Source organism: Rhynchophorus ferrugineus, unplaced genomic scaffold (genome assembly GCF_030347505.1).
Source record: "Rhynchophorus ferrugineus isolate W39M unplaced genomic scaffold, kcgeb_rfMv2 rfM3, whole genome shotgun sequence".
Taxonomy (NCBI): Eukaryota; Metazoa; Arthropoda; class Insecta; order Coleoptera; family Curculionidae; genus Rhynchophorus; species Rhynchophorus ferrugineus.
In genome coordinates, this window is record NW_027472582.1 from 54,252,217 (window position 1) to 54,278,683 (window position 26,467).

The 26,467-nt window shown below is 30.1% G+C and overlaps 1 protein-coding gene across 1 annotated transcript in view; it reads right to left on the reverse strand.

Annotated features, from left to right (window-relative positions):
* Nucleotides 1–26,467, reverse strand: part of LOC143193474 (uncharacterized) — a 178,892-nt gene that overhangs the window by 78,570 nt on the left and 73,855 nt on the right. The window contains exon 2 of the mRNA XM_076399700.1: nucleotides 25,458–25,581. Coding sequence (XP_076255815.1) covers nucleotides 25,458–25,581 — 124 coding nt within the window. The remainder of the gene's footprint in view (nucleotides 1–25,457; nucleotides 25,582–26,467) is intronic.

The window sequence follows — 26,467 nt, forward strand, 5'->3', positions numbered from 1 at the left end:
TGCAAATTATATTTTTCCTATTTCCTTACTTTTCATCTTAATCCGTTTATACTGTTTAAGTATGCTGTTATACAAACCAAAAGACTACTGAATGATAAATCATAAAGTACGGTAAATATACAGTGTAAAAAAATGTCTATCTCAAGTTCAAGATAGTCACCTGAATCATGTGAGCAACAAGCAGCTCTGCGTCTTTCCTTGCGCATTAAATGACCTTTAATGATATAATTTCTCATTTAGTTTGTTCAGTAAGGCAACCTGTCTGTCTGAGAAACCTGTCCGTCGATAAAATTATATAACTAAACCTTTACTTGGATCATAGTCAGTTATGGGGCACAGCAATGTAGAAATATTGGAAAGGTTCTAGAGCAAGACTTTAAGGGGTATATTCAAAATTCCTCTGACAAGAGAAACCTTTCCGTCGATAAAATTATAAAATTAGACCTTTGCTTGGATCATAGGTTAACTTAGCAAAAGCACAAACAGCATAAACAACTCGACAGAAGGCTTCATAAATATATCAATCAGCAAGCCAATCTGGTTATATGGGATTCAGTTATGGATCACAGCAAGAAACAGCAATGTAGACATATTGGAAAGGTTCCAGAATAAGTCTTTAAGGGGCATGTTCAATATTATTCAAAGCATGAGCAATAGGTATATATCTGGATCTCGTTCTGCGAACAGAAAAGCAGGAAATAGAAAACTTGCGCAACATGCAAACTAGCTAGAATTGGTGCTGAGTAGTATATGAGGAGAGCAGCACAGGAGATGCGATATCAGTCTCAGCAACAGATTCATGGGTGGGAACTGCGCCCACAGGTTGAAGCTATCTAATTAAAAAATACAGTAACAGGCAGTTAAGAACAGTATTAGATGGACAACAGTGGCTTGTTGTTCTCAAAAAGATTTCCATGGAGCAAAACAGAGAGGCGATAAGAGTTGCTAGCTCTAACATGCATCAGTAACCATCTGATTAGCATCTAGAAGACAAACGTTATTTAAATTGCATTGATGTCCGAGTTGTCCGTGATCTAACCATAGATGTTTTATCAAAAACAAAAGAGCAACTACTCGTGTCATTGCTTTTCAGCCTATATTAAATCATCTAGTCGCGTTCACGATACAAGGTATGATGAAAACATGACACATGTTGCCAAAGATTTCTCCTATAACAAGTTTGAAGAAGTATTTGTGTACCAAAAACTTAGTTAAACATTCTGTCCGGATACTTCAACGCACGTACCAATTTAGCTAGGTCCTTCTTTGGAAAAAATTTGGCTCTGAAAAATATTAATGGGTAAATTGATAGTTTAATTATTGATAATATAGAAATTTATGTTGAGTAACACCGTATTACCGTAACACCATCTAATGTACTAGCTAACATTGACAAGTCCAGGACGAATTAATTCAGCAGTGTTGTTTTATTTTCATAGTGAAACAGATGAACAGCAAATACAGCAATTGTTGAGTATGTCACTGACTATGTTCGCCAGCTCGATATTCTAAATAGAGATTTTTATTAAAAATTTAATAAGAAAGGCATATTGCGGTTAATATATTAAACGGTTTGAGTAAATTTACAAATAAAATTGAAAAATAGATGGAATCTTCTTTAAGTATCATGATAAAGGTCTTGAACAATGAAGGGAACTCTACATGAAGGTCTACAGTCACAAAGCGCAACAGAAATTAGTAACACCTTTAACAGTTAATAAACCAGAAATTTCATTTTCTGATGACCAATTGTGACAAAATTGTTAAAATTATACAGATGGAATTTCGAGGAAGTAAGCCGGGACAGGCAAGCAGAATTTATACCGAATTGTGGAGAAACCCAGGAGAAATTCAACTAAATATATAATCCTTTCAAAATAACAGTGAACCTACGACATCACAACGTCAAATATATTGCCTATCGCATATCGTAAATGCTTTTTAAAATGAGACAGTATTCTTTTTTCTTATTTTCTTGATACTGTTAAATATTTACTTATTTTAATTTTTACTGAAAATATTTTCAACGTGTTACGTGTTGCTGCACTGAATATTCAGACACACTAACTACAATTTATTAAAAAAATAAAAACAACATTAACTAGGATTCATCGAAAAAAATCGACCTCCATATACTGTCAGGAAACACAGTATTTAAATGGTATAAAGACCGACGAACAGGCCTAATGCCAGACAATGCTTTTAAAAAAGTAGAATTTTAGAACATATCAGAAAATCAAATCTACTTTTATTTGAATTTGTGTATTTAGTGAGACATGTATATTTCAAAATGAAACATTGAATATCTCAGAGCAAGACGATAATACAAATATCATGAAGATAATAAAAGTTTATTGAAAAGGTAAACCTTAGAATGACATTTGATTAGGTTGCGTTAGTCATAAGTTTTTTTTTAATAACTCATTGCAATATATTGTTTTTATTCTGGAAATAGGAATGGTTTTACTCTTGGTCCAGAGGTTCGAATCCTGTTGGGGTATGGTCTTAATGTATTGTGATTTGTGATTGTTTAAAATTTGTGATTGGCCTAGATAAGAGTCTAAAATAAAATAAGGAAAATCATCCCAGTCACGCCCGTAATCAGGCTGGGTAAGACCGGATGTCTTCTGGTATGATATGTAAAGTTGGTCACTCGCCAGTCGGTAGGCTTAATGCTGAGGACCGTGGTTCGTAGCCCACGTTAAACTGTAGGTTCAGTCCAGATAAACCACTAGTTGGTAAAAGGAGACTTTAAAATATGTCGTCCAAACTTTAAATGCCAGAATGTACACAAATTAAAAAAAAAACATTTCTAGAAAAATTATTTTTAAAGTTAGGTTTGCAGTAGAGGTAAGTCTACGGCAGTAATTAAATAATTTAGACTACTTACTAATTACTCAGATATCCTAGTACCACACGGTAGACTTTCATCAGCTTCATACGTATCACTTTCGGCTTACTGCTGTTCTTCTCGAGCCTTTCGAGTTTCTTTACTGTCCAGAGAAGTACGTCTATTGTCAACTTCTTTGGCATAATTGAAGTTTCTGCTACCAGCGGTAATATTATGCTCGTCCAGAATTGTTAAAATACTGGAATTTCTTTCATTAAATAAGCACGCAGCTAAATATGCCGAGACCTCTACGATTGGACACAACTGTTGAAGCTTTCAGTTGCATTTTGAGTATGACCACCTAAACAGCTCTCAACATCCAACCCTAACATCTTTATATACAAGTAGGATTGCCTCTCCAACATCTCAAACGCGCCGCACTACGTCACCACCCATTATACCGGAGGACGCTCACTAAAACGCTTATAACTATTAAATGGTTTAGAATTTTACTTGGAAATTTTCAGAGTATATACTCAAATGGTTGTACCATCGTTTTATGGCAGAAAAAAAATTGACTTTCTTGAAGCCGCTACACCTATTTCCCTCCTTAATCTCGCAGATTCCACATTTATAACATGCAGATTTAACGATATAAGTTACCGTAAAGTTTTCTTTCAGAGTAATATCGCTCGCGAATACGTATTAGATTCGTTATCTGCTCCGATGCACTCGGCGATATGAAATGATAGTTTGACAAGAAATCCGCCGAATAAAATCAGGTTTTTATTTTCGCCCCGACGCCCATACGTTAAAGCGAAACATAAATAAAATGGGTCCGGAAACCGAAATGCAGACGTAATTTTACAAAAATACGGTCGCCATGAAGGAAACCCGATATATTTTTTCCGATTCGGGCCGAATTGTACCCGTAAAGAAAATAGTTTTGTCCCTTTTTATCGTTTATTTTTATCGGTTATTTTTTTTAATCTTTAAATTGGATCAGTCGGAATAATAGGACCAGTTATTACAGTCTTGGTCAATTGAAATTCGTTCGGCTCTTCTCAATAAATCCACAGATAACGTTAGAAAGGATTTTCGCATCAATTTAAATGTTAAATGACTTTGGATTCTCCGTCCAACTTTCCGGAAATATTAATGATATAATTAACATTTAATCTGATTTTATAACAATTTTTATTTCTTAGTAGAACCTTTTAATATGAACTCCTTTTTTACGATGCTAAAACGTATGTTTTAAGGATAAATAAATCTTATATACATTAATCGATTTAACGAAATATTTTCCTCCCTTTTTAATTAATAGAGAACCACCGGGCAGTGTACAATTTGGCACTATTAAAAATTATGCCGAAGAAATATTTATATATAAAAGAAAACGCAAAAATTCTACGCGCTGCCAACATCAATTCTAATACGGTAGATTATTCACAATTTCTGTTGTACGTAAGTAGACTACGTACATGTCATTTTATAAATTTGCCAATTTGTAGATTTTATAAATTTGTAATTAAGTAAATCTGGCAACAATGTACTGCACAATGCCGGAAGAACAACTATAAACCAGAAGTTAAATCCTTACATTTTGTTATTGAAACAATATTAAAATCGAAAATAGCCCGTAATTATTACAATATTTCACTTAATATTAAGTAGAGTTGTTTAAAATTTTGTATGATATTCATTTAAGAAAAGTATGATCATATAAAGTTTCATTTTACATTATTTGTAGGGTATGTTCAGCTGTGGAACAAAACATATGCGAAAATTTCATCCTAACATAGATTAAACGCAATTTCAATATAACAAGAATCCTCTTTGTTTACAAGAAATTTAGATTTTTGCTAGAAGTAACTTCTTAACGCAAACATTAATCAATCTATTTTGAATGATAGGAATTTAAATTAATTTTGATGAACTCAGAATACCTATAAAAATTATTATTTCTTAAGTACAGATAGTAATTGATAGTGATTAATAGAGTGAGATTGATATTACAAGGCGGCTTGGTGACTTGGGGCATGGTCGTAAATTTATGTTTGTGATTGTTTAAAATTTGTGATTGTCCTAGGCAAGAGTGTAAATTCCGACAAGGAAAATGATCCCAGTCACGCCAGTAACCAGGCTGGTAGTCTTAATGCCGAAGATCGTTGTTTAGAGTCCAATAAACCCTAAATGGAAAAATAAACTCTTCGGTAAATGCTCTAGTGTTCAAACCTCTACTTTAACTTCAAACTACTACTACTATTATTATTATTTTTATGCATCACCATCAGGAATGCAGTTCGCATCATCAAAGTATCTCAAACGAATATTTGGCCTAAGAATATAGTGACTAAGAACAATATAATATTTAACATATTTTATTGGTATTACCTTCTAATCCAATTCAAGTTTCATTATTATATGCATTTCGTAAGAATCACTTATCTAATATTGTAGGTTATAAATACATTAATTTGTACATCAACGACTATATATAGACTCAAAACTCAAGTTTTGAAAAATCAGTAGTTCACTTAGTGATTGTAAACACATTTCTTTACTATACATTTCTAAATTTTAAAAAATATAGGGCCAGATTATTCTTTGTTGTAAACATATACTTAATTTAGTGTACCATATTTATGTTTATAATATAAAACTGAAGAAAAATCACATATAATTATATTTGATGCTCTGAAGTTATTGAAAACAATCTTACGTATGATACTTTTGTACTAATGTTTAGTAGTAATTTAAATTTATCAATACATTGTTTATTTTCAAAACTTAATGGAAATTAGATTTAGTTGAATGTCATTTAAGAAAGGTTGGTGAGTGTTAGTCCTTTAAATAGTCTGCTTATGTTATATGTTCGATATGTTATACAAACATTTTTTACTTTAATTAACGTTATGTATATCAAATATATCTCTGATCTCATATTAAAAATATTATGAAACAAATTTTTCATAACAGAACATCATTTTAAAATTCTTGTCTGCACTCTGTTCTGTAAGAAACGTGATTATCTTAATAAATTGTGGTAAAATTTCGACCACAGGGCGATCACTAGTTTATATAAATAACAACGCATGTGTTTATTTCTAAAAGATCTATGAATTTCGAAATCCACACCTCACCGATTGCATTCGATTATGCTGATATATGACATTATGCTTAATTTAGCAAAAGTTAGTAAAACATTTATTTATTTCTTTTTACTTTTATGTCACTTTTCGCAATCATGGCTATAGAAAGAACCAGAAAACGCTAACGAGTACACTTATTCTAGTTACAACAATGTGTCATTCACAACTCTGGCTATTATAGCTGGTCTTGTCTGCAACAATCCGTCGTTCAATTAGCTAGATTGACGTAGGTGGACCTCTGCAGTAACAGTTTCATTCAGTTCCATTAACTCGCAATACTATACACCTTGCTGATGTTACCATATGAAGAGCTTTACTTTATGATCATGAGTATTCTGATTTAAGGTGTATGGTAATGGCACTGGAATAAAACACGATTTTACGCACTTGAGAATATCGTAGTAGTATTCAATTCAAATATAATTTGTTTGCGGATTCTAATAATTTACAACGACCTACACTACATTATATTACGATGCTATAGATTCCACCATTTAGCATTTATAAGATTTGTCAACAACCTGTATGGCTGCTGTGAATCTTCTAGATAACAAATAAATAACAAACCGACTTACAATATTTTTCAAATTGACATGTCCAAGCCGATTAACTTATTTTCTGTATACAACGAAATTTAGATATTTAATAATTTATTTATACCTCCTATAGATCGTTTCCAATAATAGGAATATATCCTCAAACATCATCATTATTCATCAATTATCAAATATCGATAACTCAAATACCGACAATTATTATACGAAGTAAATATAGAGTATCAATCACACTAATTATCAAAAAAATATCAACCAAATTTTGCCCGAACACAATCTCACATTTCTAAACTATTTAATAACAAACACTTGTTTTATATAAATAAATAATTAGATTTTTGTTTTCAACAAGAGTATTTTGACTATCGTATTATATGCTAATATTATATATATATATATATATATATCGTGGCTTTTATATAACACCCTTTGTATATCGTGGCTTTTATATAACACCCTTTGGTTTTGACTAATAGTCATGTGAGGTATTCTTAAAACTTGTAATCTGATTTTGTCCGCTTTACTTTAGGAAATGGCAAGCGGTGAAAAAACCCACACATGAAAGCGCTGGAAAATTCCATTTATTTTCCATCTGTTTGAGAGACAGTGAAATAAAACAGTTTCCAAAACCGAAATACAGAAACCGTTTTACGAAAATACTGCTCCTGTCGAGGAAATCCAATATTTTCCCTGATGCAAACACAATAGTAGCATGAAGCAAACCCTCTTCCTTTATTTGTATTGGTCAGTTTTATTGCTATTTTTATATAATAAAAGAAACACGCTCCTTACCGACTGTCTCAATTTAAACAAATTCAACTCAAGAGTTCCTAATTATTGTAATTTTTTTCTTAAAAATAATACTAATTAATGAACAATAACTTAATTTAAACACTTACTTTATGTATGTGACGTAATATTTTATTATCCATTTTATTATTCGTTTTACTTCGCCCGCTAGCAAAAAATTCTCGTTCTTTAAACATACGTTTTGCTTTAATATATTACTTTTATATATTTCTTTTTTTATATTTTCTATATAATATTTCTTGCATTGTAACCTAATAATGCCTACTTGAATGCTGATAGTCGATAGCTTCTTAATTTTAATTATATTTATATGTGTTATAATAACAAATGTTTATTATAATCGATGAAATATCCCAATATCGTAAAATTTTCTGAGGAAAGGAGATTATTTGTGGTCAACAACGACTATAAAAAATGGTGAGCTTGAAATATATGCGGCCTATAATATATAGGCCGCATATATTTCATATATATATATATATATATATATATATATATATAAATATATATATATATATATATATATAATATGTATATAAAACGCGTTATAAATATTTACAGAGAAAATCACTAGCAGCTCCGTAATTGTATAATTTCATTTAACTTAATGAAGGCTAAAGATTAATTACTTTGTTCAAAATGTCCAGGATATCTTGGGAGTCGTCCTTAGAACTGTCGTCAACTAATTATTTTAATACAATGTTAAAGGAATTTCAACTTGTTACGTCTGATTTTGTTGGAAACCGTCCAAATAAATTGTTCTACTGCTATGGCAGCGTTACAGAAATTTTATTCATTTAAGTATTATTATATAGGCAGTTAAATTGATAAAAATACTTGGGCTATAGGCTATATATTGAATATGAAATATTTTTTAGCGAAATAGAAATTGAATATGAAATAAAGAAATACTATCCTGATCACGAAATTAAATTAAATATGAAATAAAAGACTATTAATATACTATAGGAAATTCATCAATTATAAGCTTTAGATCGCACCATATATAATATTAATTGATCTGTCAAATTTTCATATCTGAATAATTTAATTTTTCGTTAACAATACCGTCAATCCCTATATTATTCAATTAAGCATGTTCATTTATTTTTTGTAAATATTAAATGTAAAAATATTGTACATATTTGACGAAAAACTGATGTTTTTTAGCTCTGTAAATTTGATTGTGGGCTCTAAAGAATATCGTCTTTCGGATATTTTGATATCATCTGTTTTAATATTTGAAAGATTTTTTTAAATTCTTGAAACCTATCGAATATAAATTTCACCAAAATTGTAGAGAGGTTTAAGAGGAGTTCAGTGACATACAGAAGAATTATATTAGTTCTTCTTGGAATTGATAGATAATGCATTTCTTATACAAATTCAAAACAGATAAAAATAACGTAGAATGAAACCACATCCATCTCTATTAAGATCTTATGATTTGTTATTTAACAAAATATTATCAATATACAATATATAATCTGGAATTAATTAAAATTGCAGCAAATTTAAATTAACCAAATCTAAAATCGAGGATATAACATTCACACCTTCAAAGAAAATATTACAACAGTCCTATTATTGGAGCTCAAGTTCTTTTCAGAATATTTAATTTCATATTTTTCTATGATGGAGTATAAATATATTCACTTATTCATGAGTGATAGATATTGGAAGTAATAAGGAGTTTATTTTAGATTTGTTTATTGGTGTGTTGTCGCAGCTTTACTTTCTTAATTATTCAAAGAAATGCATTCCAAATTCCTGTAAATGTAAAAATACTACGAATTTTTTCGTAGATGGAATGACACAAAATGACTTGTATCATCAGAAACCCCATAAAAATATTTTTGCGAAATGTGAAAATTATATAAGGAATTAAATTTTTACAACATGCCTCTGATCTAACATATATACAGCAAAACAGTTATATTATAGTTATATAAACAGTTAGATATATTTTTACAATTTTAGACCAAAATTTAAGGAGCCAATCACATTCTTTTCAACGCGTTTCGCATCTACTAATACCGTACTAAAATAGCAAGGCATCAACGACTCGCTTTGAACCTATTTTTTAAAAAAATAACGGATTTAATCTACAACTAAATGACAACAGTTAAACATAGATGCCCTACTATACTCTTATTACCAAGTCGGCTTTTTAATAATATATTATTAGTCAACTACAACAAACCAAGTGGAATCAAACCACCTTTCTTAGTTCAGCTGGGGATTTTAAAAAGTAGTTTATTTAATCCATCATATATCTTACTGAATATAAAGGAAATAAATAAAACAATGTTCAAGTAATATTTCAAAATAGCTCAGAACGATGCATTGATTTACAGTAAATTGATTTAATTATGTCTAGTTTGCCTTCAAACTCGGGTACAGTTCGAAGACAGTTTACATTTTGTTCCCGAACGTACACGCAACTTAATACGTAAGACCGCCTTGACATAACACTGATAAAATATTCATAAACTTTGTAATCTGATTTAAGTCACTTTGCGATATGATATGGTCGCTTCCAGGAAAAAAATCAAGGGGAAAATCGGGGGAACCAGACTCAATTTATTCCATATAACAAAAAAATATGAATCCTGCATTTAAATATTGAATTTCAAGCAGCTATTTTCTGTATAAAGATATCAAAAACTAATTGTTTTTTTAATCTTTGCATAAACGCACTTTCAAATTAATAAATCCAATTTTGAACGAGTACGAGTGTTGATATAAAGTATGTTATACAAAGTGTTTTCGTTTAACATTGTAATTCATTTAACAAATATAATTCTTTAAGACAATTTATAATTTGAATTCAACTTAGGTTGTATACTATGACTTGAAAATTTTATCTCCAAGAAAAAAATGGAAGCATGAACATTTTCGTGAACTTATTTTTATTAACTTTAGAAGTATAATAAATAAAATCCTGAGTGACACTCGCTCCAAGACGATGCTGTGTCTGTTCCTATAAACAAGAGTGTCATATGAAATAATGTGAGATTGAGGGAGGCATATTGAATAACATTGTAATTCATTTAACAAATATAATTCTTTAAGACAATTTACAATTTCAATTCAACTTAGGTTGTATACTATGACTTGAAAACTTTATCTCGAAGAAAAAAAAATGGAAGCATGAACATTTTCGTGAACTTATTTTTATTAACTTTAGAAGTATAATAAATAAAATCATGAGTGACACTCGCTTCAAGACGAAAGAGTGTCATATGAAATAATGCGATAATGAGGGAGGCATCCTTAAACATTAGTGCAACAAGAATCGAAAAAATATCGCCCAATACAAATCAGAAATCGACTATCCTCTAAGTCCTCCAAGATGAGTCAAACTCGACACAAACTGTTCGTGACAGAGGAAAATTGTAGCAACTTCTTCGATATTACCAGTCATTTAGCAACAGTGGCATTACAACAACATAGGATGGCCAATCATGAAGGATGTATGACCATTTGTTTGCTAAAAATCTTCGGAAAAAGTCGAAAAGACGAAATCTTCTGCATGACAACACATCATCCCTATTGCCAAATATTAAAACAAATTGCATGGTCGACTATCAAAGAAGCTAATGCTGGATTGGAAAATGTGTTGCGAGAATCAATTAATTCACCCGGAAAATTATATTGATTTTCACGACTTTATATCCTTTTTACACCTGTATATTTAATAATAATAAATTCGATTCAAACAGAGCATTCTGGACAGCCAACCAATTTGAATACTAGTATTTGAAGGCATTGCTCGATTAAAATATTAATGGGGATCACTATCGACTACAGTTAATGCGTTTTGTGCCGAGCACTGTGCGAAAAAAACGAACGAAACATGAGCAAAGATACAACAATATTATTCTTTAGCATGACAATGCTAAATCACATATTGCAAACCGCTGAAAACATACTTGTAAACCTTAAAATATGAAGCGCTACACCACTGACCCTATTTTTCAAACATTGCTCCTTCTAATTACTATTTGCTTTGACGTTTGAACTATTATCTGTCTGAGTAGAGCTTCTTACGAAGATACCACAAATTAAAAAATTTAAATTGTTCTTTCTCTATGGAATCCGTAAATTTCCTGAAAGAAAGGGAAATATAGCGACTCTCTATGGACAATAGTTTGAATAAAATATATTTTTAAATTAAAAAATCTACGAAAACTAATTTCTTTATTAATTAAAAGGAAACTATACAAAGCAAGTAATTAATAGACATTATATGTGCGCAATGGTTGATGGTGATTCAAAACAAAAGAGTGACAACTGATGCAAACTTTGACTAGAATTCTTAGCTTTTCCAAACGGTTCAAATAACTATGATGAATATTAGTGAATGTAAATACAAATATACAAAACTAATAATATCTACTCTATTAACTAGACCAGACAAGTCCCTCTGACTTGGATAATTTCACTTCTTAAAAATGAATGTTTGCAACTTCAAAGAGGCAATAACAGCACAACAGTAAACAACAGAATCATACTATGATGATCTTATGTTATACAGTTAATTATATAATTTATTAAAAATAAATATATTTTATAAAATTTTCATGCAGAAATTTCTGATCCAGAGAATTCGTATTATTCATAATTTTATTAATTTTATGGTACCGCTCATTATTACCTTTAGTTACTCATATTTCTGAAATAAATGAAAGGTAAATTTATATAATGCTGATATCATCGTAGTCAGTTATTCTCTATACATTTCGCTGATATATAGATGGGTAATTTTTGTGTGACCTAAGCATCTTTGTTGAAATATTCTATTTGTTTGGACGTTTATAAGGGCTTTCTGTATTTCCTGAAGTATATTACCCCCACCGAAAGTTTAGTTAGGCTGGTGTAGATTTTGTATTAACTGATATTAATATTATCGCGCATTTCTTTGTTGGTTATATATGGAAAATTATTGGTAATTCATCAAAGAACGTTGTTCTAGTGGCGTTTTATTATCAAGTCAATTTGAAGTCCAAATGAGATTCATTCTGCTCTGGCTCGTATCTTTGGAGAAATAGTTTCTTTGATCTGAAATCAAGCTGGGAGTATATTTCGACTAACCAGTACAGCTGTTTAATTCTAGTCGCATCTCCATAATCTTTTGTTTAATTTAATGTTTGAAATTTACTCAAATATAAAGATGGATGCTAAAATGCCTAGGTGATTTTGTAGAGGGAACAGGCTATCTGCGAACATGGACAGATTTAGAGCTATTATTCGCTTGTGAATATTCTTAACTATCAGTTTATTACTTTTTCGCTTACTGTGATCAGATATTGATGCCACAATAAAATATTCCAAGAATTATTTCTTTTACTGTTGAAATATCTGCAGTCTAAAGCAGATATAATAGTAATCCCAAGATATCCTTTCTTGTCAAGATATTATCAAGTTTCTTTTTCTGTAAAATGACTGTGAAATGTCCAGGAGTATTGTATTGCAGGGCACTATTTATTTTTAATAACCGATGTTATTCCATGCACTTGCTTGATTCTTGACAGAAAATAAAATACATTTATGAATAGTTTAATAAGTTTTAACAGCAGATTACCGTACTTAGATACATTGGATTGATATAGCTTGGAAGTAAATCATTCGTTTAAGATATATATATATATATATATATATATATATATATATATATATATATATTAAGTTCTTTAAATTGGTGTAGTTTCTTCATAGTTAAATGAACAGAGGGTCCTCATTAGTAAATTAAAATAGATTTTGAATAAATTATTTGTCCTAAGTTGAATTAAATTGTAGGCAAAAGCTGGCGTAGTAAATGCATTAAAAATTTATTAAAGAAATATGTTATATACTATTGATGAATTATTTATTTACAGTTTAAAATGAAGAAAAAATTAATAAATTTCAATGAACGTTTAACCAAATCTACCTAAATAAATCTGATATGAAAATTTTATAAATTAACTAATAGGTTGAATCAATATTGATTTTATATCAGTGGAGACTTTTCAGAGACATGTTATAATGTTATTTAATAGTATTATTAACTACATCTGAAAACCATTAAAGTAATTACAAAATACGTAATATTTTACTTAAATTGTATAGGTTTTTATTAAGCATTTTAATGCTGCAGTTTTCTAGTTGAAGCTCTCTACTTAATGAAGGTATTAACTTTGTTGGAAAATTCGTTTTAGTCTATTAAAACACAATAAGTGGTTTTTGTTAAGGAACTTTTACCCTAAAACTATATAATAAATTATCTTAGTTCCGGGAACCCTTTGCGGTTTTTTGCTTGCGTTCGAAAATAGTCCAGTATGAATAATGTATTGGTGGTAACTATACAAGTTGGGGAAAGAAAAATAATTAAAATAAGAACTTCAAACCCAGAACTAATATTATTTATTAATTATATTTAAAGTAATTTAATATATTAATTATTAGTTTATTTTAAGAATCTAAGAATTATGAATAAATATAAATATATTGATTTAAACTTGACATAAATTAAGGTTTTCTTCTTTTTTCATTATACTAACAAGTATTTTCATTAATGTACGATAGGATATATTTTTAAGAAAATTAGTCCTGTTTTCAAAAAATGTTCATATGTAACAGAAAAATTCTATTGCAAAGAGACCATACACCCTGCCAGAGGTTTGATTTGAATTGTTTCTCACCCTACCACATTTCCTAGCAACTATCTGGACGTAGCACATCAAAGACCTCAAAATGATACTCAACGAAAATAATATAAAAAAGGAAAATATACTATATTGTAGATAGATGCCGTATAAGTTAAGACAAAAAAATGCAACTCATTTCTAAAGGATTTGTGTCCAGTTCCCCACACAACAATTGAAAGAAAGTATGAAAAAGTCTCCTTAAATAAGGAAATTTTATTTTGTTTCCTATTTCCAAGCATTACACATAGTCATAACCAAAGTTCAATATCCCGAATTCAACTAGTTTTCAATAAATAAATGTTTTGTAAACAATAATATGGTAGCCAACAATTTGCACAGAATTACTAATCAAAATGCGATGCTATTTACTCAATTAGTATATTAGTTTTCAATAATAGACAAACATTGAACAGCTCTAATTGAAATATGCTTGAAATTTCACTACACTTTAATAACTATTTGAAAACATCCTTTAATAACGTTGCTATCTGCTTTAATTCGCTCGTATTTAACAAATATATAATTTTACTGCGCAAATATAAACCATATGTCTCAGTGCAGATAGGATTTAATGTAATTTCAAATCTAGTGTTTTTCACGTTAATTTCTTATCACCATTTTTATTTCGTATCGTAATACTAATTTGAATACTTATACACACATCATTTATTTTTTAAATTATAAAACGATAATGCCTATTAAATTTTAGCCAGTTTTTTAAAAAAGTTTTATGAAAAAAAGAGTGTATAAAATTTTAGATTATTACTAGGCTATTACTAAAATTAAAATTACCCGACCAATAAAATCTTCTCGAGCCTTTGGGACTGAAAAATAAAATTTGCTGTTGAAGTTGAAGAGGCCCATGCACATCATAGATGACATCAAATATACTACTAAATTGAGTTTGTACAATCAATGTTCATCAAAGTAAAAGTCAAAGTTCTTTTTAAACTCCTTCCTATTTTGCTAGCTAAAATTTCTAGTTCAAAACACACAGAATGCTATCTGACGCATCGGTACATGTAACTAAGTCATTCTATAAAATTAGATTTGTTGTTAATGGTTGATCCTGTTGTCAAATGTCTACAAAATTCTCCAAAACATTAGCGATAACAATTTGAGGTTTAAACGATTAGAGGAATGAACTGGCGTCTCTAATAAATTAGTATGAGCAAGAGCGAGGTAATGGTAAGCCTATAAAATACGTTACAGAGGTACTCGTACTATTAAATACAATGTTACTGCGATTCTATTGGAAATAATATTAGCATATTGCAGCTGGAGTTAATATTAATACAAGCACTGCGGCCGAAAAATAATATCCTCGAAAAGAAAGCATACACTAACAAATAAAGCGGGTGACGAACCAAGATCACCTTGCCGTTAGCTCTATTCGAGACCAAATTTATATAAATTATTTTTAACAAAAAAACTGAGCCGATTTCAAAAAATAAATAGGGAACTCTCTAAAAATTAAAAAATAATCAAACATTTTATAATTTTAACACAAGAAAAACGTTTAAAAACAAAATATGTGCATAACAATCATTGTAATAATTAGATAAAAATAATCAAAAACCTTATTTAGCTAGTACCAATTGACTACTTTGAAGTCGGTGCCTAACCTATACAGTTATATTATTTTAGACATGTTTTATTGGTAATTAAATTTTTTGTATATGTACAATTTTTTTTTGTATTGTATGGGCTCGGTACCGACTTTCTTTTTTTTTTAGTGTTAGATATTTACTCAATAAATTACACAGTTGTTTTATTTAATATTACAATCGAAGGGCAAGTAAAGGTGCACTCGTATGAGAAAAAATAGGAATAAAGAAACAATGATTGAAATTAAGCAGCTTTTCAGGCTCCTGGTTCCGCTACCTAGTCTAGGTGATTTGACAAATGTTCTAACGAAACAACAACAAAAATTATGGCTTTTGCACTGAACGACTTCCAATTTTCCATCACATCAGCTCAGCAATAACATTATACCCATTTATCTGGTTATTATAGATAAGAAATATGTGAAAACATTGTACGTGGCTTGGACATTTACGCGTTTTCCCATAATTATACCCCCCCTTCCCCCAACAGAACCTGATTTGGTTCCAATGGGACCACTTAAAAGAAATTTGAAAATCGGCCCATAATTGACGGGGAAATCGGCGAACGTATTAACTAAAAATAAAATAGTACACAAAACTATTTTAGAAAAATATGCAGCCGAATGTAGAACCTCCTGATTTTCGAGGTCGGTTAAAAATATGTAAAAACTGAGTAATATTTTCGATGAAAACATAATTTTGTACAATTATTTTATAGAAAACTGTTAGTCTGGGAGTATCCATAAACTCTTCTTTAAGAGATATAGGTCATCCTTCCATACACATATATACAATTTGTAAAAATGTATAATACAATTAAGGAATGTCTAATATTTTAATCTGTGTATGTACTCGAGACATGGATATTTGGAACAAAATGAACATTTAGCCACTCGTGACAAGTGACGACAACAGACGTTGATGGAAAAAGATAAAAGTTATAATAACATTCTGGAAACTGGAGTGGTTTTATTCCTGGAGCGGAATTAGTGTTTCTCTCTAAGTAAGGGCCATTAACAATAGCATGTTTTTACTCTAATTAGAAAATCAGCTGTTAAGGAACCATTAGTTATGGTTATGAATAATGCGGCTCGACAATACCACTCGTGGAAAGATCCCAAAAAGTGGATCGGCAAAATTAAGGAATGGCTTGCAAAACGTAAGTTTTGAAGATATCACGTCAGAACTACTTCAAATTGTTACTCGGTAAAGATAAACGTAATGTTCAATTTGCATTTTATTTAATTAACTTTTTTAGATATAGTCCTGAAAAAAGATACTCAGATCAAATGGCTGACAACAAAACCTAATATAGGATTAATATAAGTTAATATAACAATTAATATAGGATAACTGTAGAAAATTCTGAAACTCCATGTAATGAAATGTTGTTGTGCATAGATATGCGGATAAATATAAAAGATACTGCAAATGAATTAGGGAGAATACATTTGCGATACTACATGAAAAGAAAACAATAGCAACGAAGGAAACAAAAACTAAACGTAAAAAGGTTAATATGCTCTCTACATTACATGGACATACAATTGTTAATTATATGTGTTGGGCATCCAAGGATTACCACTACATAAAAATATAGACTAGAACTGTGCCTCACAGGTGCTGTTCAAAAGAATTCAATGTAAATATAATTAAATATACCTAACTTATAAACCATTGTGACTGCATAATTAACTGTAATTTTTAGTATTAAAATAACTTATGTTTTAAAGTTTTTTTTTCATTATTTTATTTACGTTAGTATTTTACTAAATTGATGTGGCAGCATTGCGATGTGCTGGCCTCATTTATTTTGATGGGGTGTATTAGCTGATTTATTGGAAAGACTATAGGTCAAACATTATATTGTTATTGCGCTTGATAAAACTCATTAAATTAATTGTTGTTGGTATGTTATTTAACAATATGGTTTAGTTTTTACACAAAATATATATTAAATTAAAATGATATACACAAACATTATTAAATATAGGCACCTCCTATCCACGTACACTATTTAAGCATAAAATATGAACCATAATCATTGAATTTCTCTTTTACTACGCCAAAAAGTAACTATATTTTAAACGGATTCATTTACCCTACATTCAGTGCGTAAATTATATTACGGTACGTTTATTTGTCGGTTAATAAAATTTTCAGCTAAGTAAGTTTAATGCTCGCCGGTCCCCTAATAAAATTATACATGGAAGCAACGGTCTCATATTAGTTTGAATAATTTTTACCAAATTCATCATGTTTTATTTCAACAAAAAGAGTGCGCCCCATAAAGGGAGCATTTTTCTTTGTGATTTCTCTGGTTCCGTTCTCTTGCAACCTTCGGGCAGACCGGTCGAACAGACGCGGAAGTGAAAAAACGAGCCGGATAAAGGTAAAAATAAACATAAAAAATATTTTCTTATTTGCGGATTGCTTTGTTACTATATTCGTTACAAAATACGTTGGTAAAAGGGGAATGTATTGTAAAAGATGAGTTATTGATTTGTTTTTTTTAGGGTTATTTTAATTTTCTATTTAAAAAGATATAACTTTTAATTGTGATTTAATGTAACGAAGGAGATAAAGGTAATTAATTCGACTTTATTATTTAGATATTTTACTTTTTTAGATTGTCAAGTACTAATTTTCGTTCGAAAATATGCTGGTACCGGGTTAAATATTGTTTCAAAAGAAGCCATAAGACGAATAATAGCAAAATAAGTTTTTAGTTAATTTTTGTCATGTCAGCACGATAATAGGACATACCAAATATTATTTTTAATAATTATTTAAGCAAATTATTGTAAATGGTAGGATTAGTTCATCAAACATCATACTTTTTACTTTTTAGAAGCACATATTATTATATAACATTGACAATTGATGGATATTTCGCTTAATATACTTATTGGTAAATGGTTATTTCTATAATCAAAAGCACCATCGTTATTGATAACATATCATACCTTATCAAATCCCATGACTTTTGGTTCTTTTGGAAATACTTCTCAATAATCAAAGAGAAACTTTTTTCATGGAAATTATAGTACAAATTGAGGTAGATATTACAAAGAATGCAATAAGCATGGTAAGAAAATGGTAAACACCAAAGACAGGAAAGTAGATCAATGATTTTAAGACTAACTAAAAAACTTAAAAAGAATACAAAATACTAAACCGGAAACAATTAAAAGAAGCGACCAAAAGAGGTAGCAAGAAAGAAAGGGAAGAAAGAGGTCAGGAGAAAAAAAGAAGTGAAATATAAAGTGGTTATAGAGTACCCTATCGCTGTTCAAAAGACAGTATTCACAAATCAAAACAAGGACACTTGTAGTATTTTAACAGAAAATCAAAAAAATATATACAAGAATTAAAAAGAATCAAAGGATGTGGACAATCATGAAACAATGCAGAAAAATATAAAATAAGAACTGGATAGATACTAATCCAATATGAACACTTAAACGTAATTCTTTATCGTATTAATTAATTTAGAGATGGTAAAATATTACTTTGAATGAACTTTTAATGAAAGAAATTTGTAAGTTTAGAGAATCACCAAAGGTCTAGCAAATCTAAATAAGGCAGTTGGTAATCAGGCGCGATGAAAACATCAATATTTCATAATTCCGATACATTGAAATGAATAATTTTCTGAATTACTACTCATTGTTGAGCAGAAATGATGCTGGATTTCCCCGAGCAGAAATGATTCATAATTTACAGAACTACGGTACTCCGTGTCTCTATATTTTTTAAAAATTCTACTCTAAATAGAAGTTCTTTAAAGTGCCCCAAACCACTGGTCCTCGTTACTTCGTTCAGAAGGCGTTTATTGGCCATGAAGTTTTAAAGGGTTTTTGAAGAATATCACAAATGAAAAATATTTAAAAACAAAAACATCAATTAACAAAAGAAGACAAATCAGCTAAATCAGTTTGAAACAAATTCATCCACCTGTGGATCCAATTTCCTTTGGCTGTAAGACACCACTAATAATAGATTATTTATGATAACTTAAAAAAGTCTTGTCAGTATTAATTTTCCATTATTTCTGAAAGCATAGATGTTGCATAGTTTACTGACTCTAAAATAAGCAACATATAGCATATGTTGCCCTATACAAAAAAAATCATATTTATATTTCAGTTGCCCGGTTCTTAGCCTAAAGCTTTCTTGGTAGTTAATATAATCGACTTGAGATTTGTAGTCGTTCAAAATGAAACGGATATTTTTACAATAGCTGTGCAATAGCATGTTTAGTAGCACCCGTTCTGGATTCAAAATTGTATTAAACACTTATTAACTGACCCAATATATCGATTAGCTTTTGTGTAATAAGCTCGCTTTCTAAAAATAAATATTACTTGTTTTTAGCCATAGATAATAGCAAATATTCTTCTAAAGGTTATAGTAAGTAAGCTGTTTTCTGTTTTAATTTTTATAGTTTAACATTTAATCAAAAATAAGTAAGGTTCTAAATTTAAACTCGCGCTATGTTTGCTAAATAGGTGGCTTAGACGGTGTTAAAATATCCAAAGAAATGACTGACAGTTTTTAAAAAATATAGATTATGTTTGCACTTGACTTCTGTAGTTGATAATAAATATATTTTTACGTATTCTCAAAATTTGTTTAACGGGCTTTTCCATTTTGTACAAAAAAATATACATTTCTATTTACATAGAGTAATATAGTCATACATAATATAGTCCAATAAAGCTAATAATATATTCTTTGTTTGTCGATTTTGTTAATGATAAATCGGAAGCAAAGCCGCCTGTGGAAATTCGAAACTGTAACAGGACGTAAGGGAGCAGAACAGGACCGATATTAACTTCCAGGCCTATTAGGTCGTGTCCCAATATTTAACCTAAATACCATTATGTGACCCGTCGAATCGCTTCATAAGGCCGTGTTTGTTTATATGGTAAGCCGCTTATAACTTGTTAAGAAAATTTAATTTTTCGACATCAACACTGTTCGGTAAAGTGTTTTGATATCGGGCTCCTATATAAATTTATTTAGGCACAGTTGCTTGTAATGTCTATAGGTATATAGCTTTATTAGCTATGTTTAAAATAGTATTGTAACTGGTAATGGCACAATTTAGAAAATAATCAATAAGTTTTGTGTTCAATCAGTGATCCCGAGTAATTTTATTTAAAGAAGCAATTAACCAAGTGACACTGAATAGGAATTCTAGATAAATCATCAGTGGGTATCTCATTCTTTAACGGTGGACCAAAAATACATTTTAACGCCAATTTATAAATAATTTTAATAATTCTATGCATTTCTTTATCAATATAAATGAAAAGTCCAACACTTAAACTACGAAGCAATCCATACACATATATTACAGCTTGCTATTTATTATTTAGGATTTTTTCCTTAACAGGAAGATTTCTATTTATATTTTGAGCTTAATGATGGAAATACAGCAGTTTATTAACGAAAATGGCTTTATTGTTTTTCAAAGTACACTTCTGCATACGCTTGAACTAATATTCATTACACTTTTCTCACTTCAATTGATCTCCCTCCAAAACATGGTTTTCAATGAGCGACTTTTTCAAACGCTGAAAAACGTTGGTCACGTAATTTACACTTGATACACGAAATCAAAAAATTGTTTATTACCAAATTAGGACTGTACGGAAGACAATCCATCAAATAGATCTTCTGGTCAGTCCAATAAATGGTTGTTTCAACCAAAGTGGAGAGCTTACATTATCATTTTAAAAAATGATCCTTCGTTTCCGTTTCTATTTTTGTATTTCACAAAGCACTTCTGGCCAATAAATGATTATATAGCCACTTAGAATTCACCAATAAAAATTTCTCTAATGGTGCGGTTCCTACATATCCAGTTAGTCTTAAGAAACAGGCGATCAATTACTTCGAAATCATGAAAGACCATACACTGGATTATTATTTTGTTTGGGGCTCATACGCATATGTCCAAGATTCATCGCCTGTGTAGATGTTATATACAGCTTTTTATGCACTGCTACTTTTTTTTATTTACACCAATTGACGTGAATAGTTATCATTAAGCTTTCATCAAATTATGCGACGTGAGCAAAACCTTTTAATAATGTGAACAATAATGTAAACAATTTAAAATAACTGCTAACGTCTCGCAATATACATTTTGGACGATGAAGCTGCATCGCCAAAAGTTTAAATAAGTTGATCGATGCACTCCTGAGTTGATAATCCACACCTGCAGTTATAAAAAATTAACAAAAAAGTCACTGTAAACAAAACAAGTTCTGTGCAAACGACAAAACGTTCTGAAGAAGGTTATTGTTACAAAGGTCAAATTTCCAATTAAAGTCGTCAGATGAAGCCTAACGGCATTTAATATTGCCAAGACTGAAAATATAAAGAGCAACCTACGTTTCTTCCTGAGATTTCTAAGATTTGGAAACAACATTTAATTAGTTGTGTTAAATGCATGTTCTGCTGCTGCCTTTGACATAACATTAAAACACAACATAGTTTTCACACATTGCTAAACTAAGTTGGTTAAAAAGGTTTTAGCGTTTTCAATTTCCACGATTTTATGACTATCGACGCCTTTAGGTTTTTATAGATGTCCCCATATCTAATATGGCATGAAATGTTAACAATCTTCCGAAGATATTTGCTTTTATAAGTTTGTATCAATACATCATTATATTGAAATGAGATAAATAATATTTTTATGATTTATAACATTTACCTCCAGCTTTTACTAATATATAGTTTATTTGGTTTGCATTTAAAAACACATGAATGGTAAATGTTCTGTTTATATTAAGTTTTTATTTTTAATTAAAATATTTAAAGTACATATATCATCGAAAAATAATACCGAAAAATATAAATATATACTAGAAATTAAAGATTCATTAACGGATTATTCCCCAGTGGAATTGATTTACAAACCGTCCATACCTTCTATGTATGTTAATATATTTTTCAAGTCATTCAGTTATTTACCATCATCATTGTTCTGAAGAATTCTTTTGATAATATCTGAATGGCGTTATATTTTCTTTCATTAACACTTCATCAAAATTCCGCTATGTTTTGAAAGTCGAAGCATTACAAAGAGATGTATTCCTTTGGATCCCAACAATACAGTCCCATAAAGTAAAGATTAAAAATGTTAACTTATAAAATTAAAACTTGGAAAAGGAATATTGGCTACGTTATTCGATACCCTAACGGATAACAAAGAAAGATAATTATATGGATAGTTTCAAAAAAGCCTGTGAATTTTATTATTTAAAATGTTGAACTTTTGATAAGGGCCTTTTTACTGGCGATTTATATTATTAGGCCTATAAATTATTTTATTATTTATATTATTAGGCCTATAATTTTAAAGGGTTTACAACACATGTTGTTACTGTTTATTAAATTCCGTGGGATAATTTCCTAACCAACTTCTTGGTTAAAACTTCACTGACAGGCTTTGGTTCATTTCGGTAATTTATTTTCAGTCAACAAAAAATTTTTTCAGCGTGTTGAAAATGTTTGAATGTGTACCGAGTAACGAATTTGCAATAAGTATTGCTTTTTTACTTCATTTTAAAGAGAAATAATGCTAAGGTTACCTAATGTTGTGTAGAGTTAATTGCGACCATGTTCCACGGATTTCAACGTGTGAATGCTGGTGTCAATATATTAAGTGATGATTTTGCCACCGAAGAAAAAGAGCGTTATAAGTAGCTAAAAATTGAAGACGAGGATTTGAAGACTCGATGATAATTTTTGTTGATTGGAATTGTTGAGAGTAACACAAGAAACCATTTAGAATCGCTTGAAGGAAATGGGAATGATTGAATATGCAAACGATTGGATGTGGATTTGTGCAATGCTGGTTCAGCGGCGAAATTGGAAACGTTTTTTGTATAATAACGATAATATAAGGCAAAACAAACCACCTGTATCGACATAAACAGTAAAGCCGAATATCCATGACTCCTAAATAATGCTTTGCGTTTACCCTACCCTACCGAATACAAAACATTAACTAGAGCGTCAAGCATTACTAAGAGCTGCTAAAACCTAACCATCAGTGATGATTGCAATCGACTATAATTGATGAAAGAACACGAGCAAAGACACGACTTGTATTAATATTCAGCATGAGAACGCACGATCACATGTTGCAAAACCGGTGAAAAAATACTGGGAAATATTAAAATGGGAAATGCTGACAACCCACCCATCGTATTTTCCAGACTTTGCTCCTTTTCAATACTAGTTGTTCTGACATATGTCGTCATCACCAGTCTGAGCGGCGCGACACATTTTATTAAAATACCAAAAAATGGGTCCATTCGTGGATACCCTAAAAACACACATTGTTTTTTCGATACGAAATTCGCAAATTGCCTGGAAGATGGGAAACATTATCGATCGAAAAACTAAAATTCTAAATTAAAAAGTAAACCTTTTAAAACTAATTTATTGGTCCAGTGATGTGTGATATTTGGTCAAAAAAATACAGTGGCATAAAGTAGAGATGAAGAGTGAGAACTGATGAAAGTTACATTTTTAAAAGAAATACTCTCTAAATTATTCTATATGTTAGAGGATAATGTGAAATGACTTTACTCTAGCTTAACGATTTCTGCCAAAAAAACATTAATGATATTGGTAGTTAAAAAAACAGTAAATTTCACTATATAAAATGTTTAACTATGGATAGGGATTTTTTAATACTGATGATTGATATTAATTAATATATTAATAATTTTATTGTGGTATCAAATATATTAGTATTTAAATAGTTACTTGAATAATTAATTAAATATAACTTACAGTTAAATGTAATTTAAATTATATAAATAATAATAGTTATTTTTATTATTATTATTAATCATTCAAGTCACGATAAATTGAAGTACTATATATGTGAAAGTCGAAATGTAAATGCAAGAAATGTATTTTTAAAGACATACTGCATCCCATCGCCATCTGTTTTATGGTAAGATTTTCAGCGAGTTCATGGTTTCTTTTAGGTCATCTTATTTGTGGGATAACAAAAATGCCTCCTTTAATTTAGCATCACTTAATTTAGAGAAAACAGTTTTCAAGTACAAAGATCCTTCAGCATTTTTATCCATGGCCTAGACAAACATCAAGTTTTATATATAAAAGTGAAAGAATCGCATTCTCTTTTGGAATAAAAGGTTCATATTCAACGTTTGATTTACCACAAACAAAGTAAGGTTTTTTGGCTAATCTTTAACATCATAGTGGTTTTTGGTGTCTCTACTGTCCCATAAACAGAGAAAACAGCAATATATCTTGAAACTTCCCTGTAGTCCAAATAATATACAAAAATCTTTTAATTTAACACAAAACTTTCCAGTTGTATTCATTGTATTTAAATAATTCTAAAATTAGTTTAATGTTTTCATACGTTTCTTTTAAAATCCCTGAATATGTAATAACTATAGAGTGATATCGGTTAACATTGTGAAGTAATACAGCTTTTAACCGTAAATACTATTCACAATATTACTAATAATGGAATATGGAATTTAAAACACGTAATTTTGTTCATGATAGAAAAATTGTTTCACAAAGTATAATATCTTATCGTACCCATATAGAATATTGGGAACTAGTCAAGCCCAACTGAAGAATTTTAATATTTTAACTTTCTAAGGGTCATATGATAATAACGAGGCCATTCAGTATTTGGAAAACCACAAAACAACACTAGAAACCCGCACGCCCTTTCATCAGCACCGCAATCATCACGCTTCTATCTCCCTACAATTTATCAATAATGAACGCACCATTTGACTGCATACAACTCCTCGCCTCCCATATCGAAACGACAGTGCAGGTGCATGTCGTAGCGGGGATCCTGGATGGCTGGCGCCGTCATATTCGTCAGCCGTAAACAATTGCTCTCGTGCGCTGAAACAAAAGAAAAAAAGTTAATTGAAAGCTGCTCAAATGAGTTTTCTGATTGCTCGGGAAAATGAGCGTCGGATCCTCCGTCTTTTTTTCCTCCCCGCGCCATCTCTCCAGCCCGCACTCCCTTCGGTTTTCGACCGTTTATAATGGAGGATGTTGTTTCCGAAAAAATCCTTCTTAATTGATTTTAAATGAAACCGGCCCGGCGAGAGGGTATATTTTTTCGGTCTTTATTTCGATCATGGAATGACGCAGCTTGTTTATTGGTTAATGTGATGTTGCCATTGTTCAATTTGCGAGAAGCAAAATTGCGGCATTAAGAAAATAATGATTGTAAACAGATTGGCCGTTATTCCTCTTTTTTATTGTTATTTGGTTAGTCTGAATCGACATATTGATTGGATAATATCAAATAAACAGAATGCGCTATTTACTTATTTACTTATCAGTATTATATTAGGACTGGCTTACCTCATTGGATGTCGATTATGAGCACAATACACAACTTCAGGACGCTAATAAATACTAGTCACCTAGCCCTCTGGTCGAAATTGGACAAATATTTAAAAGGTTCAGATTTCAGGATCCGAAATGTATTTGATACATAAAATAAATGAAAATATTAAGTGCCTACAGATTCAAATATATTAATTAATAAATTAACTATCTCAAAAACTACCAATAACTCTCACCAAACTTTTTAAAAGGCATCTAATTAAATCTGATTTCCATTCAGTGTAAATAATCAATAAAATATTGATAAATTTTTATTACTACTCCACTAAACATTATAACAAAGAATCATAAGTAAGATTGTTTTCATTTTAAATTCAAATATGAGTATACATAATATTTACTTTCATGCTAGAAACATAAATATGGAACA